Source organism: Eleutherodactylus coqui, chromosome 1 (assembly GCF_035609145.1).
Source record: "Eleutherodactylus coqui strain aEleCoq1 chromosome 1, aEleCoq1.hap1, whole genome shotgun sequence".
In the NCBI taxonomy this organism is placed as follows: Eukaryota; Metazoa; Chordata; class Amphibia; order Anura; family Eleutherodactylidae; genus Eleutherodactylus; species Eleutherodactylus coqui.
Window position 1 is genome coordinate 421745416 of NC_089837.1, and position 24507 is coordinate 421769922.

Sequence of the window (24507 nt, forward strand, 5' to 3'; positions counted from 1 at the left end):
GCTACCTGCAGCCTATCCGCAATGTCATTTGCGGATGGGCTGTGGATCAGACGGCTTCCACTGACTTCAATAGAGGCTGACCGTGCAGATTCCGCGCAAAAATAGAACATGTTGCGATTTTAAATCCATTCGCGGGGGTGACTATCGCAGATTCCACAATTGAAATCCGATCCTGTGAGACCGGCCTAAATCCCAATTTAAGGGTCAACTGTCCTCTGATAAAGTCATGGCACGTCACTAGGATACAGCATAATTTTTGGTTGTCTGGGCTCGGCCTCTGGAGCCCTCACGGTTACTGGGAATGACTCTGTCCTTCAGTTCTCTGCACAGCTAAACTCTTCCTGTTGCCATTCTCGGCTTGATTATTGCAACTTGCTACTAATTGGTTTTGGACAGTTGTGATTAGATACTCAGGATATGGGTGGTTATGAGGGTTAGATGTGATAGGGAGAATACTTGTGTTTTTTTAAATTGTACAGTATATCTCAGACTCCAAATAGATTTCCCTTTAACTCCTTATTAAGTTAATAATTGCCTTTCATTTAGTCTCTTTTCTTTTGTTTAGGTGCTTGTAATTGGTTTAGTTTTGAACATAAGAATCTACAGCAGTTATCTAAATTGCTGCTTCAAAAATCAATATCTGTCTGGCAAAACTGAAGCTAAATCTAATCAGCAAATACTGTTTGAAGAATTGTCATACTTGAAAGACCATTATAATTTAATAGTTGTAGGTGTCGGATCTGAAAGTCTAGATTGTTCAGGTGACCAGTGGAAAAAAAGCTGGATCTCGGAGGCAAAAATACAACCACATTCTGGTGTGAAAGTGACTGTTATCCCACTCCACAAATATCCCAGTTCTTGCAGGGCATATGAGCTGAAGAGGGGCTTTTATTGCCCCAGGGAGGTGTAGCGCTTACTACGCATGCCAATAAGATTTCGAAAAATTGAGCCAAAAATTATATTTTTAATGACTAGGTTACATTTCACCACAATCTTGCAGTTCTACGTCTTTTAACTGCATTTGCGCAGCGTATTGTGCAGGTAAAATTTGAATTTTAATGTGTTCATTTATGAGTGGATTTTGCACGCACACTTCGTTCGAGCAAAAAAAGTTTTATTTCCATGTATGTATGTTCACAACAATAGCACATGTTAAATTTTATTAGACTTAATTGCCCATTGTATTTTTTGCACACACATGCCCTGCATATTTGCTTGGACAAAAAAAACGCACCGATTGATTGCAATTGGCAATTAGGTTTTGGTTTGATTATGTACTATTTTCGTCTGCAATGTGCGTTTCATTACAAGCTTAAGGGTGCCTGTCCACAGGCGATAGTTTATTGCGTTATCCGTGGCGATAATCTGGCTGCGGGTAACAGTGAATGCTTCCCATAGTGTTGCTCAGCCCATACGTCCACAAGCAGAGAATCACAGCCGCGATGTCCACGAGCGGAGAATCCAAGTCACGGCATGCCACAATTCTCTGCGGTGAGCCTGTCAGATAGGCTTATCGCGGAGATCTGACAGCTTTCCGCTCTGCTCTCCCGTAGCAGAATATCGCTAGCGATGTTCCGTCACGGCCATGGACAGGGGGCCTAAAGCAGAAGGGACAAAGCCTTCTGTAGCACAATATACAGTGGGCCCATCACGATGCTGCAATGGCTTTTTTTTTTTTAAAAACAAACCTTCAAGAGATCTTGTGAAATATCAAAGGGGTTCGGCTTTTAAATGTTTTACAACAATCCTTAATAGCTACAGTTCTTAACCCTTGTTATCGAGGACAGTCTGTGTTATGAAATTTGCATTTAAGCATAAACTTTTAATTCCACTAACATGGCGGAATCGAGTCCATGTAATATCCACTTACTCTAGTGAGTAGTCCGAGCAGTTTATCCACAGATTTCCAGTCATGTGGGTGACTGAACAGAGTCCTTACAAGAAGTCCCCAGAATTGAAGATGTGATACACATGGCATGTGAGTAGTCAAATGTCTTGGACTGAAAGTCTGTCAATCCCAATCCCACACTTCTTCTTCAGCTTCCTCTTCTAGGACATGTGCCAAACAGAGGGTGTTTTACAGCACCCAGTTGGCAGCCACATTCTCACTGCAACAACTTCTGAATTACACCACACATAGTGCAGCAAGAAATGATATGTTGGAGCCGCAGAACAGGGTACCCAAATACCTTGATGTATAGAGTTAAAAGAATTCCATCTTGATTGAAGCCACACCAGGGCTTGATGCTACATAGTGCAGTGCACCTATTTATGGCGCCTGCATGCCCCAGACATCCAAGTAAGCCCCAGGACCTGCGATGATGCCAGCCTAGACCATTATATTCTATGGGGGAACTTAAAACCATTACCGTACAAGACTAATAGAGATTGTATGTATACAACAAATAGCAGATTGTATAAGTAGGGATATTGAAAAAAAATAACTAGCATTTTACATAATACTGCAAAAAATACTGTGAAGCCATCTACATGGCATACCTCTTAAACAACGAACAGCTGATTGGCTGCGGGTCCGAAGCAGCAGATCCAAGCTGAGGATGGGCCATCAATGGGTCAGAACTGGACAGCCCCTTTTAAATGCAGAGTGTAAAGGCCCATTTACATGTAACAATTGTTCAGAATGTAAGCAATAGTTGTTCAATGTAAATGCGAAAAAAATCACTCACTTGTCTTTCGTGGTTGTTTTAAGCTTATAAAAGCCTTGTTGGCCCGCTGGCTTCTCCTCCTGTGTAAATGCTTCCCGCTCAGCGCTTCTCATAGGAGGTGAAGCGCTGAGCGAGAAGCCTGCAATCCAGCGGTGAAGTCTGTTAGTTGAAACGCGCTGCACGAGTGCTGATGACCTTGGCGGTGACTTCAGCGCTCGTGCAGTCGCTTATAAGACTGTTGGCCCCTGGAAAAGGGCCTTTAGACTCAAGTTCATTACACATATTATAGTAGTAGAACCAAGAATATTGATTTGTGATAAGTTACCAAATAAGTTTTGTTTGATTTTATTCCTTTGGCAGTTTTAGTTGCCTGCTTGCTGCCAGCAAACTGAGACCGCTTCAATCCATCGCTACAGATATTACTTCTCGCAGCAGAACATTTTGCAATGTGTTTTGTCTAGACAGTGAGTGGTTTGCTTAAAAAGCCTGTACTTTAAAGGGGTTTTGACATTAAAGCACAACCCTTTTCCCAGCTGGGCCCGCCTATAATAAATGAGGACATACCGTCTTCTTCTGGGGTCCGTGACACCGCTGGCAGCTGGCAATGACTGTTGCTTCTTGGTAGACGGGCCGAGCGGAAGCACATGACCACTACAGCCAATTTAAAGGCCTTAGTGTTACCATTGGTGCTCCTGGCATCAGCGCCTATATACTGGCCACCATCTAACCACTGCAGTCACATGCTGCTGCCCGGCTTGTCTACACGAAGCCACTGCTGATACTAGCATCGGCTGTCGGCTACATCCCTTGACCCCAGGATAGGTGAGTATACCCTTGTTTGTCATGTTAGGCAGACCCCAGTTGGAGGACGAGGTTTTGTTTTAATGACAAGACCCCTTCAAGGCAGATGACTCTAACTAATAGGTACCTGTACCTTGGCTGATATCCCCCCAAATAATTGCTCAAACAAGCTATTATGGTCAACTGTTGGCTCGTGTATACATTGCCTCCGACAGGGCACTGAGAAATAAGTCTCTCAGTAGTCCCTAGTGGTTCCATTTAAATGAACTGAACCGGAGTGACTGAGCGCCTTCTCACCTCTGCCTAGTAAAAATATCACAGGTAGGCAGCTTAGATGGTGCAAAATAGCTTCAAACCAAATACAGTTTATTACTCCTGGACATAATAGCAAGGTTTTGACCGCACAATGTAGTCTTTTTATCAAGCTAACTCCGTATAAAAACTATATACATTAAGTAAGAAACTATACCCAATCACCAACAAACCATTAGCAGGGCACCTCCTCTAAACAAGTGTGTATCATTCCTTTTTGCGAGTCAAACAGCCACGTCTATCCTTCATGTTCTTCCATATCATCGTGCCTTGGCATGCGTTGCGCATGCGCGGAATCTCACTGATCTCGTGTGAGTTCATATCATTGTGAATTGGTGTCCATAATATACCGGCGTGTCTTCACATGCACAGCGCATGTGCGGGATCTCACTGAAAGCAAGGAGTCACTGGGATAAAGGTACCTTTAAAGGGGTTTTGTCATTTAAAAAAAAAAATCTATACTTACCTATTCCTTCCCTGTCAGTTTCCTTAGCACATCTTCTCCTAGCTGAGCTTTTGCAGTGCCCCGGGTTACCTCACCCGCACACTGGACCCAGCTTGTTATGAAGGCTGCATTCCTCAAATTCCTTCTAGCCGGGTCAGTGAAGGTCTAATCCCTGTGCTGTAGCTTCATTGCTTAGGAAGGAATTGCAATTAGAGATGAACGAGCACCCAAATGCTCGAGTCCGCGTTATTCGAGTTGAGCTTTTCGTAAAATTTGAGAGCTCTACTCGAGTAACGGACCCCATTGACTACAATGAGAGACTCGAGCATTTTTGTATGTGGGACGCCGGGAGCTGAGCTTCTTTTTTTTCCCCCTAGGTTCATCTCTCTCGCCCTCACCCTCTCCCCCTGCCTGCCTGCTAATGGCGCGCAGCGTCACGGTGGGAGGGGCCAAAACAGGTGTGGCACATTGGGTAGGAGCCAAAACTGGGGTGGGGTCGAACACTGCTTGATGCTCATTCGAGTAACGAGCACCATCGAGTACGCTAATACTCGAACGAGCATCAAGCTCGGCAGAGTATGTTCGCTCAACTCTAATTACAATCTATTTCAGAGACAGCTTGCATGAGCAATCTCTGAAGAAGATAGGCAGTCCCCCTGCTATCCTGTGAGCTGTGACATAACGTACATTGGTTGGCAGGCAGAAGACTGCCAACCAAATGTACGTAACCTCACGGGAAGCAGAAGAATCGGGCAGCTGGAGGCGAAGTGACCCCCATCCCACCGGACTGCAGGAGGCAGGAAAGGATGGGGGAGGTTAATATCTGGTAAGTAGAATGACAGGGGAGGAATAGATAAGTGTAGAATTTTTCTTTTTTTGGGACAAAACCCCTTTAAGGGTGGGTTTACCCAGGACAACTATTTGAATAGTTGCTACAGTGAGTTGTTGGCATACAAACAACAGAGCGATGATTGTTCATGTTCGCTGTTGCTAAAGTGCGCGCTCCTGCAAAGTTTAGTGGCTAGTTATTGAAAGACAAGTGATTGCCTGTTTACACCAAGCAGTCATTAACCAGTGACTGTTTTTCTATTGGCCTTTTTACACTAAACAAGAATCTCGTGATTGTCATCTGCCCAAGTGGACCAGCTGGTGACGTCATCACCGGCTCATCCCTTCTTGGGCAGTTCTCGTTCACTTATCATTCAGTGTTTCACATATCTATGTCAAACAGTGAACGATCAGTGCTTAATTGTCCAGCAAATGAACAAGCCGGCACTGATTTTTATGCCGGCTGAAACTGAACGAACGAGAGCCTCACGATTCCCGTTCATCATTTAGTCGTTGGCTCCTGTTTAAGCTGAACGATTATCGGGTCAGTTTCACTCTGTTGAACAATATTTTTGGATGATAATTGCTCAGTCTAAATGCACCTGAAGTGACTAGTGAATGAAGTATTGCTTGTCACTCTTTAGTTCCATGTCGACACGGCCACCATCTCTTGTTTTTGCTTGGTTGAGCCAGATGACAGTTCAGTGTAAAACCACCCTTAGGCTCTGTTCACACTGCCGTGTGTCTATAAGAGGAGCCATAGCATTGACTCATCAATCACATAACACATTCAAGCCATTTGTCTGCAATGGCTGCTATTAATTTACAATGGGGTCAGTCAGCATTTCTGTCATTTTGACGGCAGAGGAAAGGAATAATGTATATGCTACCAATATAGCTGTCCAAAGTGATGGAAGCAGAGACTCTTAGTACAAATGTGAACAGAGCCGTATGTTGATGAATGGCAGGAAAGACATTTGTATTGCGGCTATATTTGGCTCACAGGAAATTGTCCGTTTTTGATATATTGTGTATTCTGTTAACCACTATCCGTAAGGAGATGTTTAGGCCCTGTTCACACTATGGAATCAACATCGACTCTGTCTGAGTCTGCAACAGAAAAGAACATGGCCTTACATAAGGAGGGGTTGATCAGCGTGTGTATGAAATATATTGTTGAATTCCCTTACTTTAAGGAGACTAGAGGGTGTCTACTACTGAAGCATCCAGTCTTGGCTACTGAAATCCTGGATACATTAAATCTAGTATTAAATGGCGTTTAATTGAAGGTATAAGTTCTCCGGTCACAAGGTACTGTTACACGGGCCGATAGTCGCCCAAGTGATTGCTCAAAAGAGGCAGACTGTCGTCTCATATAAAGACTGGACCGACAATCGCGAGAATGACTCGTTTTGTTTGGTTTTTGGCTCATCTAAAAGCCAAGTGTGTGAACAGGCCGTGATTAATCTATAAACCACTGCCTGTTTACTCTGAAGGGAGGCGGAAGAATCTCCAGAGCTCTCTGCTTCCACTCAGAGTGATTATTGCTCCTGTCTAACAGTACCCTTGCACTCTCGCCAAGTAGTAGATTTTAGGTGGGCTGTCTGCTATGATGAGGGAGGGTGGGTGGGGGGTGGTATCATACATAAGCCAATGCAGCACCTTACTCTGTCGCGAATTTCAAGTCTTCTAATAAACTTGGCAATCCATAACGACCAGACGATTATCTAGAGCAATTATGTTGGAAGCTGAAAAGTAGGGGGAAGTAGGATGCTGTGGTTAGCCAGTAAGCCCAATGAAAGCCCCTTAGTGTGACTGATGGAGGAACCCAAATAGTTGACTTTGGGTAAAACAATTGTGTATGGCTTTGTCTGGGCTTCTCTCAAGCTCCCCCATATTTTCAGCGGTGAGAATTGGGGCCGGATAATCTGAAGCCTCAATGAATGCTTCACATGGTAAGCCGACCAGTCATCCCGCCTGTCCTCTCATCTCCACTTCTATCTTCTCTGTCTACCTGGCCGCTTCCAGACGAGTGCAGGTTAGCTTTGTATCTGGAGCCAATGTAAATCTATGTATCTATTCACATGGCTGGAGTTTTCACAGCCGTTTTTATAAAAATGCAGCATGATCTAGTTTTACCTTTATTGCTATTATTGTCTATTGGGCAAATGTGGATAAGTAGAAAATATACACAGGCAAAAATGGATCAAATCTGGATTACCTACGGTTGCAATGTCATCTGTAACACATCCGTATTATGGACGTATTGCGATACGCTCGTATGAAACCGGCCTTGATGATCTGATTTCATATGGGGATTCTTGGCAGAGAATAGGGGTGCGCAGCATGAGATGCAGATCAGTGAAACCTCCTGCGTTATGCATGTATATCTGTGATAAATCCACATTACAAGGAGGAAGTAGTAGAGCTGCGCGCTGAATGCATAAAATAAGATTTATTTTAATAACCTCAATGAGATTTTGTTTTCCCTCTAAATATGTCAGAAGGACGCTGTCTGGCGCTCACTGTACAGGTTTGTTTCCTGAAGTCGTACATGCAGGTATTTTCCCTCTGTCTGCAGCTATTAATCACATCTCCCTTTATTTGCAGTTGGACAGATTTTCCAGCATTAGGATTCCTGGAAGCAGGAAAGATCGTCCTAATTTGCATTACGTGAAGAGCTCCAGTACTGGCAGCGACGGGTCTACATCCTCCGAATATGAAGACTTTCCTCAGAAGCAGCTGTCAGATAAAGAAATCTTGGCGCTGTTTGAAAAAATGATGGTGAGTGTAAGATTTTTATAGACTGCTGCGTCTTCATGGTTCAACTTTGTGTTAAACTTTTGGTAATTTTAAGGGATGTGCAGTATCCGAGTACGATCTGTCAGAAAGAATTCTCGTACCCAGAATTCCATCTCCATTGTTATATTAACAGAAAAATGTAAATAATGGAAGGTGAAAATGCATAGCAAATTAAAAAAACAAAAAAAAACCCTGGGCTTTGATTACAACAGAAGGGGCATGTAGTAGATACACTGATGCCTAGAGACACACAGAATGGCCATCAGTCTAGTAGCACTTTAGACCTTACAAACAACGACTATCGCTGAAAAGCCATCGTTTGAGCGATAATCGTTGTGTGTAAATGCTCCCATCTTTCACTCTTGGGCTGAACAATGATTTTTAGCTATGCATAAAATCCATAGTTCAGCTGGAGAGAAAATAACACAGATCGCATGCTGTTTGCTGTCCATGGTGCTGAATTCTCCACAGGAGCTCTGATTACAGCTCCAGAGTCTCATTTACATGCAAATGAAGGTGATAAGCTGCTAATTAACATTAATGTCCATTAGCAGTCTATGAAAAACAATCCTTCAAAACCATCTTTTGAATGATTAACTTTGCGTGTAAACGGACCTTTACACGTGCACTTTTTGCGCATGCAATAAGCTATACCAATCTCACAGCAAGAAAAATACATGCGCAAAAAGAATCGTAGCATGCACTATCTTGGCGCATATTACATGTCAGTATATGCCAAGATAGTGTATGGAGATTGTTTGCATGTTATTGCGTGTGAGAAGGATGTGTGCTGCTCATTACACCTGTGCCATAGATTCCACTGGGTGTTACAATCCTTCTGCCGCAATATTGGCCCATGCGAACAAGACAGACTCTTGCAGTTGCCACAAATGAGATACCAGTAATGACCTGCTCTGAACAGTTCACAGGAAGGGTTCAGCGATTCATGCTGCTTGTGTCAAGTTCTGAACTCCCATCAGCATGGTATAACAAAAATTCTTCTGACCAGGCCATGTTTTTCCACTACTCAGTGAGACAAATTTTGCACTCTTTGCCTACTGGAGTCTCACCGTTCTGTTTCCCTCAGCAGTGGTACTCAGACTGGTTGTTTGCTGTCATTGCTCACCTGTGCCTAAAGAACGACGAGTTGTGTATTTGGACACGTTAGATGGAGCACCAGTGTTCTATTTGAACTCATTTTGAGCTATAATAGTTATGTGTAAATGGGCCATTAAGGCTGTTTAAATTATGCTGCCCTCAAGTTACCAATTTCACTTGGATGTCTATAGCCAATAATATTCATAATCCAACTGAACAAACTTCCATTACATTGCCATTACCCTGGGGGTGCTTCTTCACATAACGATTTATCGCTCGCACGAGTGAATTATGTCAGAATTCGCTCATGCAGCCTGTTTATACAGGCAGACAAATCGGTCACAGCCACTGTATAAGTGAATGAGAACGACTGAACGATCGGTATTTAAACTGAAAGATTAAGGCCTCCTGTCCACCGGCGTTATGTCACTGTTATCCGCGGCGATAATCCGGCTGCGGGTAACGCAGTCATCTCTTTCCATGGGCTATCTACGGAAAGCGCAGCCCCACATCCACCAGCGGACAACCATAATGATTCTCCGCTGGCGGGATTAAAAAAGCGGCATGCTGCGATTTGCCACGATTCTCTGCAGTGAGCCTATTAGAACCATATGTATTGTGTATCTCTGAGGCAAGCAGCAGTACTGAAAATGGCCACTATGGAAGTACGGCAATTTGCACACTAACGAGATTGTGCTTGGATGTAAATATTGAAGACGCCATACGCTTTCACAAGTGCTGCAGCCCCTTCAATGAGCTGATCAGTAGGGTCTTGTGTGGTAGACACGCACAGGTATGATGATGATGGCCTGTGCTGAGAATAGGTCATCAATTTCTAGAACCTGGATGACCCCTTATGATAAATGATTATCCTAAGATCATTTATCACTTATTCACAGAATAGGTGATAAATGATTCATGATTCATCACTGGGACCCTGAAGGATAATGAGAATCATGCACTCTCGGTCTGCGGTGTAAGCTGAGCGGCACTGGGCATGTGCGACCACAGCAAAGGTGTTGCATATATACGGTATGTGGACTCCGACCTCCACAGTCCACTACAAGTGTTCACAAAGATGCAAACACCATGTAACCTGAAGTTAAAAAGTTTTATATGTGAATGTCAAAGGTACATATAGTAACAAAACCCGTCACCCCCATGTATATGTAGCTAGTTCATTCCAAATGTGGACCAAGACCTCTCCTGCCTCTGATGCCTTGGTGCGCACTTTTTGGTCACTTTATCTCTAAGAAGAAATTAAATCAATAGCGATCAAAAAGTTGTATATACCCCAAAATAGTATCAATAAAAACTATAGGTCACCCTACAAAAAGTGAGCCTTGACACAGCTGCATTGATGAGGTAAATAAAGGTACGGCCACCAAAAGATAGGACCGAAAGCACGTTTTTAAAAAAGGCAGATTTTTTTTTTTCTCGTAGTACTGTTTTAAAAAACTATCAATTTGGCTTTGCTATAATCATATTGATCCACAGAATGTCACTTTTACTGCATCGTTAATACCCCTAAAAATGTGTTTGTTTTTTTTTCTCCACCTCATCTCGCTTAGAAGCGTTTAAACATTTCCCAATACATTGTATGGCACATGAAATGATGACATTGAAAATTACAACTTACCCCACAAAGAACAAGGCCTCATGTAGCTATATTGCAGGAAAAATAAACGTTTTTTTCCCCTTATTTTTAATTTTTTTTCTACCCACTTCTAAAAAATAAGGCCTGCATCAGTATGCACTATTCTTGTGGTCTGAGTTATGGGCGGGGGTGGACCCACTGGTCAGACCCCCAGCGAATCAATGACCGGATGGGGGATGATGGTTTCTGTGTGCTAACGCCTTTTTAACATGGAACGTATTGTCAGGCAATGACCTGTTGTTTACATGGAGCTTTCCACCAAGCGTGCTCTTTAAGTATTCTTGGATGATTGCAGTTTTATGCCATGTGGCTGTTGTAAAGCAAATGTTCACAGCTCAGGGAGGATGGCTGTCCTTGGAATTATAGACAGAAAATCAAATGAAGTCTGCAATCATAAAATAAAAACAGATTAGAAAAGACGAATGTTTCAGTATATAGTTTTAATTAGTAGGAAAAAAGCGTGCACCGTATAGGATTATTCCCGTCGTATAGACACTGTGCTGCTACATAAAGCACTTTCATATTCTACGCTAACATTTATGAAAGACACTTTCTTGCTTTATTTAGTAATGCTGTGTTGTATAAAGTGGGTTTAACTACAGTTTTATTAAAACATTAAATCTTTATTTTAAGACGATGTGTATATACCCACTAACTAGCAGAATGGAACCGAAAATTGTGATAAACTTCACAGAAATGATCTGCTCCCTCCAGGGAAAGATGTTTGAAGCTCTGCAAGCATGAATCTACATTACAATGTTCTGCTAGTCCTCTTTCTTTGTAAAATATTATGGATTGCTTTTCAAAAGCCCGTCGTCTTTGTGCCAGTTTTGAAACCAAGAAGAATACTGTAGTCACTCAGAACCGCCATAATCCCCGGGTAGCAGATTATACACTATCGGAAGGAAAGTAGTAGAAAGTCCCGGCGTCGGTGTACTTAGTGCATTTTACTTGAAGATTGGATCATTTGAGGTTGGTAAAACAAATCGCACTATAGAAAACGATATAATCTAGTACAGTACTGTGTGTTGCCAAATAGTCTGTATTGGCTGCAGTTCTGGAAGACACCGGAATAAAGTGTGTTTTCTACTCGGCTCCACCAAGCGTTTCCTCCACAACTAGATTGACCCGATGTTCGCTACGCAAGCATAACAGGTTTGGGAAAATGGTTGTAAATGTTTTAAGAACTTTGGAGCCAAGGATTGGGCTTGAACTGTTTGCCGTCTACGGTTTGGTCTTCCACGTTTTGGGGACATGGCAACAGTCAAACCGCTAAGCACTTGATCTGAACATGCCTTAGCATCGCTTAATTCTCCCTAGCTGAAGCAAAACCACCCTGCTAGACTTAACATAGGAACTTTGGCCTTGCCTGACGGTCACTCAATGTATCAAACTCAAATTTGATGACGTTATGGCAGTGGTGAGGCTGTACCAAATCTAATGACAACAAAATCATCCACCAAAGGTCACGCAAAGGGGTCAAAGTGTGGTGCAGGAAAAAGCCTGTAGGCTTTCTTTTAATATTACAATTTAGCCTGTGGTGGAAAAATTCAAGATGACCGGAACATTCAAGTTTACTACTCGGGAATGTAGTATTTTGGCCTACATTGGTTAAGCATAGAGCAGGATCTTGTGTTCCTGTGAATCGCGAACGCTCAATACATTTCAGGTTATCTTTCTCTACTGTCGGCTACACAAGAATTGAGGTTTGTATACTTTTCTAAGTTTGTGGATGTAGTTTTGCCTCCTGTAGTGCGGAGGTGATCTATCCACTGGTAAGAGAAGAATGACTTTATTTGCTCAGTGCTTAGTTGTTGGGCTTGTGCTACCAGGATGCCATGTATCTGTGGTGGACAATCCCAGTCAGTAGGTCGATGTGGCATCTTTAAAATTGCCATGTCTAGAGGTAACTTGGTGAATATGCCACGGGGTATATCCCCTGCAGAATAATTGCAGATCATGTTCATTACTGCAGATTTTTCTGCAAGGAAATTCTACGGATGCATTGGTGCACATCCAGGGACCTGGGAGAGGTAAGTAGCAGCTTTATTTTGAAATATCAAAGTGGACAGAGAGGCAATGTAGTTCGCTATTGAACAAACCGCTTCCTATGGCCTGAAGAAGCAATTTGTTCATTAGCAAAATATGTTGGAAATCTCTCGCCTGCTTTTCTTATGAGTAGCACATACCCGCACTAACTAAGCTGGCAGTGACAGGGCGGTGGATATAACTATGCCGTAGTATGCCTTCTGAGACTAGTTTAGTTACTAGCTCGTTTCTTTTTGGAGCTGCCTGTTGGATATGAGAGGGATTGCTCTACACCTGTCCTATATACATTCATTGTCACAGAAAAAAAATCAAGCACCCTGAAAATTTATACATGTGTTTGTAACGTTGATATAAATAAGTGATTACAGTATCAGAGCAAAAACATAGTTTATTGTTGAAAACTGAACAGTTGCATGGAGGCTCTAGTATCCTGTTGTACCGCCTGTAGCTTGGATACAAAATGTGATACGGGCGGCATTAAGGCATACAGGTTCCTATGGTATCCTGCAGCATATCTTTTCTCGTTTTCTGTAACTGAGCCTCTAGATCATGCAAACTCATAGGCTGTCGAAGTTGAAAACCCAGATTGTCCCATACATGTTCTATTGGCAATAAATCTGACAATCGGGCAGGACACAGATGTGTGCGGCCAACCATTATCCTGATGGAAATGCCTATTGGAAACACTGCCGTGAGAGGAACACATAGTAACATAGTATGTTAGGCTGAATGAAGACAATGTCCATCTAGTTCAGCCAGTTTCAACGCCTAGTTGATCCAGAGGAAGGCAAAAACCCCAAGAGGCAGAAGCCAATTGGCCTATTTGGGGGAAAATTCCTTCCCGACTCCCTAATGGCAATCAGAATAATCCCTGGATCAACCTTTTGATAGTTTTTACCTAAATATAAGACCCAGGACTACAAACCCGCTGGTCACCTAATGTCTATATCCTGTAAAATCCTTCCGCTCGAGAAAGACGTCGAGTCCCCTCTTAAACTCCTCAATGGATTTTGCTATCACCACGTCCTCAGGCAGAGAGTTCCACAGTCTCACTGCTCTACCGTAAAGAATCCCCTTGTGTCTTGGTGATGAAACCTGCTTTCTTCTAGACGTAGCGGATGCCCTCTTGTCACCGACACAGTCCTTGGTATAAACAGATCATGGGAGAGATCCTTGTATTGTCCCCTAATATATTTATACATAGTTATTTGATCGCCCCTCAGCTGTCTTCTTTCCAGGGTGAAAAGTCCTAATTTTGATAGTCTCTCTGGATATTCCAGTTCTTTCATTCCATTGATTAATTTAGTTGCCCTTGTTAGAACCACCTCAAGTACTGCAGCATCTTTCCTGACCACGGGTGTCCAGAACTGTACACAGTATTCCATGTGAGGCCTGATAAGTGCCTTATATAGTGGGAGAATAATGTTTTCATCCTTCGCCCCTATACCTCTTTTAATGCACCCCAAGACTCTATTAGCTTTTGCAGCCGCTGACTGGCATTGGTTGCTTCAGTTAAATCTTCAATCCACTAGTACCCCCAGGTCTTTTTTCCATATCACTTATCCCTAGTAGTACCCCATTTAGTGTATATTGGTGACATCCGTTTCTCCTGCCCATGTGCATAACCTTAAGTTTATCCACATTGAACTTCATTTGCCATTTTTCTGCCCAAGCCCCCAGCTTATCTAGGTCCGTTTGTAGCCATATCTTGTCCTCCGTTGTATTAATTGTCTTATATAATTTTGTATCATCTGCAAATATTGGTATTTTACTGTGCAGCCCCTCTATCAGGTCGTTGATAAATATATTGAACAGAATGGGGTCTAATACTGAACCCTGTGGCATCCCACTAGTGACGGTGGCCCAATCAGAGTACGAACCAGTTATTACCACCCTCTGCTTTCTATCTCTGAGCCAGTTCTTTACCCAGATACACATGTTTTCACCCAATCCGAGCTGTCTCATTTTATATATCAGCCTATTATGCGAAACGGTGTCAAATGCTTTAGAGAAATCCAGATAACGAGATCAATAGACTCTCCCAGGTCCAGTTTGGAACTTACTTCATCGTAGAAGCTGATCAAATTGGTCTGACATGATCGACCCCTCATGAACCCATGCTGGTGAGGAGTTATTCCGTTGCTCTCCTTGGGGTATTCTAGGATGGCGTCTCTCAGAAACCCTTGAATATTTTTCCCGTTACTGAAGGGAGATTTACTGGCCTGTAAATACTAGGCTCTCTTTTGGACCCCTTTTGGTAAATTGGAACCAGGTTGGCAATGTGGCAATCCAATGGTACAACCCCGGTCTTGATAGTGTCCATAAATATAAGAAATAGTGATCTAGCTATCACATCACTTAGTTCCCTTAGAACCCTTGGGTGTATTCCATCTGGTCCCAGCTATTTATCAATTTTAATCCTCTTTAACCGACTCTGCACTTCCTCCTGTGTTGGGTATGCAATATGTAGCGGGGGGTTGTTTTATCCCCCTGCATCTCATGTGACATTTCCTTTTTGTTGGTGCATACACTTCAAAGGAAACCATTTAATAGATTTGCCTTCCCCCCTCATTTTCTTCTATGATTTTTCCTGCATTATTCGTTAAAGGGCCAGTGCTCTCAGTGCAAATCCGTTTGCTGTTAATATAGTTGAAGAATAGTTTAGGGTTATTTTAGCTCTCTTTGGCAATCAACCTTTCTGCCTCCTCCTTAGCAATTTTAATCTTTTCTTTACATATTTAGTTTTTTCCCCTGTATTTTAGCGCTTCTTTGCTGCCTTCTTGTTTTAATAGTTTAAGCTCTTTTTTTCCCCGTTTATTGCCCCCTTACAGTCTTGTCAAGCCACATTTGTTTCCTTCTACTTGTGGTTCTTTTTTTTTTTTTTTTAAAGGGTATAAACTGCTCACATGAGGTGATTAGGCTGTTTTTAAACTTTTCCCATTTGTTGTGTCTACTGATATTTTTGAAGATGTTGTCCTAATTAATGTTACTGATAGTAGTTCTGAGCTGATCAAATTTTGCTTTACCAAAGTTTAGTTTTTTTGTCATTCCCTGGTAAGGTTTCTTATTGAGTGACAGCTGGAAATTAATTATATTGTGATCACTATTTCCCAAGTGCTCCTCAACCTGTACCCCCGTTATTTGGTCCGGTTTGTTAGTTAGTACTAAGTTCAGAGTGTCTTCCCCTCTAGTTGGCTCCTGCACAAGTTGGGTAAGGTAGTTATCTTTAATTGTTCTCAAGAACTTATAACCCTTGTGAGATTTGCAGGTTTTGTTTTCTCATTTTATAGCTGCATAATTAAAGTCCCCTATGATAATTATTTCGTTGCGGTTTGACACCTCTTTTTTCTCCTTGTATTTTTATTCAGAGAGATTCCAATTGTTCATCTCCTACTCCTATATCTTCCCGTGGCCTCTGCATTAAGTACGATTTAACGTACAGACATACCCCCCTCCCTTTCTGTTCACCACGATCTCTTCTGAAGAGATTGTAACCCTGTAAATTCACCGCCCAATCGCACTTCTCAAGCCGTGTTCCCGTTATTCCAACTATATCGTAGTTTTCATCAGTCATACTCGCTTCAAGCTCAGACACTTTGCCCATCAGACTTCTTGCATTCGTAGCCATACAGTTTATAAGGTTGTTTTTGTTCTTTAAATTCATTTTGCTATTAATTGTACTATTGGCTGTTCTGTCAGTTCTAACTAAATTTACCCCCCCCCCCCCCCCCAACATTCCCATTACTTGGACCCAGGTTGCTATCTACACTGTCTTCCCCCCCCCCCCCCCATCTGCCCCGGTCCCTAGTTTAAACACTTCTCCAGCCTTCTAGCCATCTTCTCTCCCAGCACAGCTGCACCCTCCCCATTGAGATGCAGTCCGTCCCTATGGTAGAGCCTGTAGCCGACAGCAAAGTCAACCCAGTTCTCCAGGAACCTGAACCCCTCCTTCTTACACCAACTCTGGAGCCACTTGTTTACCTCCCTAAGATCCTGCTCCCTTTCTAGTGTGGCTTTTGGTGCAGGTAGTATTTCCGAGAAAACTACCCTGGAGGTCCTCGCCCTAAGCTTGGATCCGAGGTCCTCGCCTTAAGCTTTTTTTTTTACTAGTTTCCTGTAATCGTTTTTGAGGGCCCTCCATTGACCTCTAATTTGTTCATTGGTGCCAATGTGCACCATGACCGCTGAATCCTCACCAGCCCCTCCCGGTAATCTGTCAATCCGATCCGTGATGTGTTGAACTCAAGCGCTAGGAAGACAACATACCATTCGATGATCCCAGTCCTTATGGCTGATTGACCTATCTGTTCCCCTTATAATTGAGTTCTGTAATGGCATCCCCCTCATCTGCCAATTTTGCAAACTTGTTGAGTTGTGCCAGTTCAGGACTAGCCTCCCTGATTCTCTTCCCTCTACCCCTCCTATCTGTTACCCAGCTAGCTGCCTGCTCCCTCTGCTCTTCTGTCCTACCGTCGGCCCCCGCCTCTACCCCAGCAAGCGCCTGCTCAGTGAGCAGCAAACTCCTTTCCATGATGCCAATGGATCTCAGTGTTGCCAGTCACCCATTTAGAAATATGTTCAGGACATGTGGCTACAAGATAATCTGAACATAATACTGAGCTGTCATGGTCCCTCGTACCACTACTAGGCGTGACTGACAGTTGTATGCGATGGATACCCAGAACATCGCACAAGCAGTGTGCCTCTCCCCAGCAAAGGCAGGATTGAGGCGCTCACCCTGAGGTCTCCAGACACGACCACGGCCATTGTCTGTGCCCGAACTAAACCTGGATTAGTCCCTGAAGACAACCCTGCTCCTCTCCGCAGCAGTCCAGTTTCATTGTTCACAGCACCACTACAAACAGAGATCATGGTAGTTAGGCGCTGAAGACAATACATTTAATGTGCGCCATCTGACCAGATATCATTCACCCAAGCGCCTGAAACTGGTTCTGACAGATGCAGGAGCCTGTAACGATGGTGCCATCTGTCTTTGGATGGTGGACAACGAGACAGTTGGAGATACTTGTACTTATCGGACGAACCTTTCTACTAGTGGTCCATCGAGGGTGTTCTGAGCCCAGTCGCCTTATATGCACATACCTTCATGCATCCACTGGTCCCAACATCTAACGGTCTGGTCAGAACGGCCTAGGTGTTGGGCAGTTCATAGATACGACCATCCAGCTTCTCTCATTCCAATAATGTGCCCCCTCTCAAACTCTCTAAACTGGGTGAAATCTCTGATTGTGTTGTAGAGGCGTCTAGTGGTCAACAAGCTGTACACAAACGGGAAAAGGTCCACTACACACAAGTAGCCTCTGAGAGCATTTTTATAGACCAAGAGTGGAACCTCTTTAGGGCCTCAGGTGGCAAGAGCGTTCATCTAATCACACCACAACTCTCATCATTTGCATGTCTGTCTGAGATGTAACTGCATGCCGAGTTTTGTAGTAAAACGACTACTTCTGGGTGCTTGATTTATTTATTTTTTTAACAGTGTACTTTAGAGTGCAGGAGTCGTAGCTCTTCAGTGTGTTATACCACTTCCTAACCTGCTAGTCCATACTATACCTCTGTGTGCCTCTAATTTTATGCAGGAGCACATGGAGGCTTTTTTCCTATATAGAATGTGTGCCATAATGTTACTGGTATTTTCCCTTTAAGTATTTCTTCTAGGGAAGAATGTAGTGACTTACGGAGGAATCACACTCGAGTACTCCTTTAACTTTCCCCACATAAAACTAAAAGGGTTTTCTGGGAGTTTAGTATTGCTGAGCTATCCTCGGGACAGGTCATCAGTAGTTGATTGGTGGGGCCTGCCACTCTGGATTCCTTCTGATCAGCTGATTGCCGAACTTGCAGACTGTGCTGGAAGCTGATGGCGCTGTCAATATTACAGCACCCTGATTTGGCACTGCTGTACAGTACTAAACTGGGCTGCCTCATTACAATTGTTGCTATACGTTGGGCAGCTAATCTGAAGCGATCCTGAATAGCAGACTCCTGATCAACTACTGATGACCTGTCCGGAGTATAGGTCATCAGTAGTAGTAAGTCCTAGACAGCCCATTTTACAACCCTTTTGTTTAACAGTAAAAATTTCCCTAAACATAGAGAATGTTGGCTTAGGGAGTCTTATAGGCCAGTCAGTCAATGCTCCCCGGGACAAAGGGATATGTAGGAAGAAATCTGCATCTGTAATGCTACCTATTGGATAGGAACCCTGTAAATCAATGTCTGACCCTATAACGGGCATTGCTACATGACTAGTTTTAGAAGTACATGTTATGGAGAAGACTCTGGTTTGGCTTACATATCTGGTCATGTAGCAGATCTATCCCATAGGGGGCATTATTCCTCTTCCAGGATGCACAAGTATTTACTAAGATTATATGCAAACACTTTATACAACAATACAAAAGTGCAATTACAAGTCAGAGCCTCAAAGGTTGTACATATAACATAAGTGAATACATTCTGTTTACAGTTGTAATTATTTGGCCCTCTATGCCTGGAATTGATCTCTTGCCTTATTATTATTAATCGAATATCCCAGATTTCTTCTTCACAGGCTCCCTTTGTCCTCGGATGGAGGACGTGGATGCTGAGTCAATGCAAAGAAGCAGTTTTAGTCAATTAAAGTGCCGTGTGTAATGCAGTTTAAAAACCCAGCAGGAAGTAAAAACCCCATTATAGCACATATGTTTTATGAACGCGTTTAGTTGTAATGGGTTTTTATTAAAGAAAGGAAAATATTAAAAATGAAATGGCTGTGAAGGTAGACATCCTGGAAGCGCTAATGACGTTATTTTATCTTACCGCTGCATTTATTTTGTTTGTTTGGAAACTGACTGATTATCTTGTGTATTATCATACAAAGAACGAATGTGGCACGCCGTCTATTGTATCCTTCTGATTTACTCTGTAATGATTGCGTTCCTTCATTTTAACAGCTGGAGATAGTTGACTAGCCAAAATGTAATATCTCTTAATGTAATTTGAAAGTAGTATAATTAAAATGAATTGGGTTATGTGAGGACTCGGGTGATTTTCTTCAGGGGAAAAAAATGGTTTGCTATCTTTCTTCTGGCTTATTTAAGTTTAAATGGGCTGTTGCATGTAAGTTGCACCTTGTATCACCTTATCTTACACACTTTTGCTACAGAGAACTATTTAATCACATGTAGATGAGTGGCGTTCAGTTACAAATGACATCCCGACATTTCCCTGCTTTTGTCTCTGTTGAAAATTGCACCAATCATAGAAGAATATACATTCTTGCCTAATAATTTCCACCATCACTGGGTTTGACCCCCCCCCCCCCCCCCCCCCAGATGCAAAGTGATGTAGCATGGCCTGGAACTCTGACCAACAAGACCAGGGACTAATTGTAAGACGTCATTGCACAGAATGCTTGTGTGTATATACTCTATTGCACTTACTAATATTACATGTGATGTCACACAATAAGGGATTTTTTTCTAGCCTCGACATGCACTGATATTTTAGTTGCTTTCATGAATAGCGGGCCTAGCATGGTGCCTCGTTGCAATTAACCTTTTCCAATCCACGGTCTGACGTCTTAAGACATTATGATTTAAGGCTGTACAGCTCCGATGTTGGAAGACATCCGTCGGGGTTCTCTTACTGTATATTGCCAGCCTCTCTGCTGTCAGAGCCTATCCAACGTGTCACCTCATGCAGTACTGGCTTTAGCCAGCATATAGCGCCGTTGTACAACGGCAGAAAAAGAGTAAGCCCCCTAGGAAAACCAGGATACAAATTGGATTGGAAAGGGTTAAGGTTGATGCTGTCAAGTAGTTGCATGACGCCCACAAATATGGATATATTAAGGACATTTATTTGCGGAATGCACGTTGGATGCAATGCCACAAGAGTTATGTGTACATAGCATCACATTTGCATTAGTTCATGTAGTGCCCATGAACTCTGCGCCGTCATGCAGTTTTAGCTCAAATCAGTGCAGGTTTCAAATGATTATTAATGTCTGTAGGGCTCCACAGTTTGTGTTCAAAATGCAGAGACCATATTAACCGTTTCCAATCCACTGTCTGACCTCTGAAGACATTATGATTTGAAGATGTACAGCTCCGATGTTGGAAAATGTCTGTCGGGGTTCTCTTACTGTATATTGCCAGCCCCTCTGCTGTCGGAGCCTATCCAATGTGTCACCTCATGCAGTACTGGCTTTAGCCAGCAGATAGCGCAGTTGTATAATGGCAGGATACAAATTGGATTGGAGAGGGTTAATTAATTGGACTGTTGCAGGGACTTGTACCTCTTGCGTCACCCCCCCCCATTCCTTATTATATCCTGTGAGCTGGGCCCTCGTCTATTACTGTATGCTATGTATTATTGGTTTATGTTCCTTCGGACTTGTAAAGTGCTGCAGAATGTGTTGGTGCTATATAAATAAAGATGATGATTGAAAGCAATGACACATTTTTGCAGACATCTCACTGACTTTCCGCAGAAGTAAGTAACAGGGCAATTAGTGGACATTTTGAGGGGGCGGCATAGAAAGGAATTTCTGTTTCTCACCTATGTCTCTTAATGGATAGCAATCTGGAGAACTTTGACAGCTCATTCAAGATGATGGTGTTTGCGTCTGTCATCTAATCCACACGTGGTGTTGCTGTGCAGCAGGCTGCAGGCGATATCTTAATAGACAGATAACAAGATGGACTAACTTCAGCCGTCATGATTTCAGGTGAGAAAGCACTTTAAGGGTTGTTCCAGGCATTTCTTATTGATAACCTATACTCAGCACAGGTCATCAATAGTTGATTGATTGATGGGGGTCTTCATCTCAGGATCCCAGACGATCAGCTAATCCTCCAGCCTACTGTTGGTGCAGTGAAGCTGGACGTTTGCATCTTTGGCCAGAACCGGAAGTATGATAGGCTACACTCCCGTTTTTGAAAGCTGGTTATCAATAGTAAATGCCTGAAATATCCCTTTAAGAAACTCCCTAGGGTTTATCTTTAAGACTAGATGCCCACTTTTGTCATGCTTGCCATACCAATGTTACATGTTGTTCCAACCCACCATTTCTAGGTTTGTCTCTGGCACTTGGATTTGAGCAAAGGCCTGTTTTCCCAGTCAGTAAATGTTGTTTAGTGCAGAAAATACATACAGCATTCTGCCCTATGACTGTGTGCTGGAAAAAGGGCTATTTAATGCACTTGGCTACAAAAGATAAGCGGTGTCAATAGTTCTTTTCTTGCACTTGAAAATGATCTTTATGTAATGCCAACACTTTACAAATCCGAGGTATCATGTACAAACCAAGTCTTGCTTTGCATATAATAAACGGTAGGACGAGAGTAAGGGCCCTGCTCACAAGAGCTTACAATCTTGTTCTATACAACTCTCCAGCCATTCATTATGTAAGTAGGAAATTATAAATAAAGCTGCATGAGCCTGTCACCATCCTGTATCTGTTACACTATGAAGTGTATTAGAGAGTGGGAGATACCATTATCCAACACTATCGGGTTCTGAGGAAGAAACAAGATAATTAGGGAATATACTAGGCCTCCCTAAAGATGTTTTTATGATAATTTTTTTTTGCTTTTTTTATAGCATGGCTAAAACTGTGGTTATTGGAAATTTAACTTTCTTGTCTGGCGTAGCGCTTTCCAAAGAACTGGTGCAGCTCTGGAGAAGACTTGTAGACAGGGGTGGGGGGTTCGGGTTATGGGGAAACTTTAGTCTGAGATTATTAGCAGAATGGAGCGTATAGGTATACACATCTTTCAAAAGATTGAAAGATCAGCGATCGCTTTGCATAAAATACTAATGAGCACTAATTTCTATTAGTACTTTATTGGCTTCATTTGCATGCAAATGAGCTTCTGGGTGCTGTTACAGAATGCAGCAGGAGGTCTGAGCTCTGTAATCAGCTCCATTGTTCAGAAAAGGGCTCCCAGTGAAGAATTCAGCACCATGGACAGCAGACATAGTATGTGATCCTGCTTATCAGCTGTTCTGCTGAACCACTGTTTTCAAGCAGAACTGAAAACTGTCGTTCAAGATAGGCATATTTAGACACATCGATTATCGCCCAAAAGACTGCTTTTGAGCGATAATCGTTGTCTAAATGGGCCTTAAGGTGGTAGAGAGAGATGGGGGAGGAGATATAGCACACTGGAGAGGTTTTAGGGTCCATTTAGACCTACCGATTTGTTGTCTGAACGAGCGGATGATGTCAGAGTTTGCTCATTCGCTCAGGCAGCCGGTTTATACAGGCAGGTACATCATTGGCTCATTCAAACGAGAAATCATTGACTCATTAATATTCGCTGTATAAGTGAATGAGCCAACGATTATGTTCATACCTGCATAAAATGATTGAAAAGCAAAGTATTTATTGTTTGCCATTCGATCATTGGCTGTGCTTACGCTGGATTATTCATTTTTGCTCGTTTTAAATGACTTTTTTTTGAGCAATCTCATTCTGTGTAAAGGGGCCTTTATGGATGAGAGGGATGAGTTTATATTGTATTCTATAGTGGATGGACAACCAGTGCTGTGACCGGCACTTGGTGGAGGTGTCAGTGTAGCCACTGCGTACAGAATAGACTGGAGAGAGAGGAGTCTAGTGTGCAGAGAAGTAATTAATGGAGAGTTAAAGTAGTAAAGAAGGGAGCGCTTCAGGACAAGTTATTTGCTGTATCCACAATAATAACAGGACAGATGTAGAGATGTTTTTGTGATTGTTCTCACTAAGAGAAACCAAGTACATAATGCGAGCACAGGATACCCAGGAATCAACTACTTTAATTCACAGAGAAGGAAGGAAAAATATCGTGTACCTCTAGTAGTGACCTACTATCCACAGTTGGAGGTACTAAGGAAAACGGCAAAGAAACTCCACCATACCCTACAGAAGGATGACCATCTGAAAACCATATTCCTGGACCCTCCACTTCTGTGTTACAGGCGACCTCCAAACTGGAGCAACTTTATAGTCAGGAGTGCATTGCCCTCTGACACATAAAAAAGGAACTTATCCCTGCAATGTAAGGAGCTGTAAGACCTGCTCACATGTACTGACTGCGGACAGGATACGGATCCCCAACACACAGCAGGACTATAAGATCCCTGGGACATTCACATGTTCCATGTCCAATGTTGTGTACCTGATCCTGCGCAGTAAATGTGGCTTTTATATTGGAGAAACAGGACAAAAACCTAAAGCGAGGATGAGGTCTTATCACACGATTAAACAGAAAAAGACAGAATTTCCTGCGGCCGAGCATTTCTTTAGTCCCAGACACAACATAGAAGATATGAAAGTTATGATACTGAAAGGCAATTTCAAGTCACAAAGCCATAGAAGAATTTGAGACTATGAATTCATAAGAACTTTTGACACTTTTAATAGAGCGTTAAATTATTCATTAGGATTCATGCGTGACTGAGAAGTATGAGAAATCTATAGCACAGATAACACTGGTGGCCTGGTGAAACACAGAAAAAAAAACACAGCATGCCCTATTTTGGTGCGTTTTATGCTCCAGTATAGGCCATGGGGATATACATGCGTATTTGCTGTGTGCTGCATGTTTTATGCGCGCCACATATGCCCATGTGAGTGAGCCCTTAGACCGCCTGCACACAACACAGCTGGATTCTGCACGCGGATTCCAGCTTTGACCACGGCCAGCGACCCCGTGTACCCAGGGGGATTGGATCAGATGACCCTGGAGGTCCCTTCCAACTATACCATGTTATCACGATTCTACCCTCTTTTGCTGTACTGCGGATAACCACAGACCTTTGCCGCCAGTCATGCGCAGTACAGATTTTATTTATTGCTA

At 42.8% G+C, this 24507-nt stretch overlaps 1 protein-coding gene across 3 annotated transcripts in view; it reads left to right on the plus strand.

The window, feature by feature from the left end:
- DIAPH3 (diaphanous related formin 3) overlaps positions 1–24507 on the plus strand; it is a 611019-nt gene that overhangs the window by 93374 nt on the left and 493138 nt on the right. For all 3 annotated transcript variants that reach the window (XM_066581399.1, XM_066581379.1, XM_066581388.1), the window contains one exon: positions 7663–7836. In XM_066581399.1, the coding sequence (XP_066437496.1) occupies positions 7663–7836 (174 nt within the window). The remainder of the gene's footprint in view (positions 1–7662; positions 7837–24507) is intronic.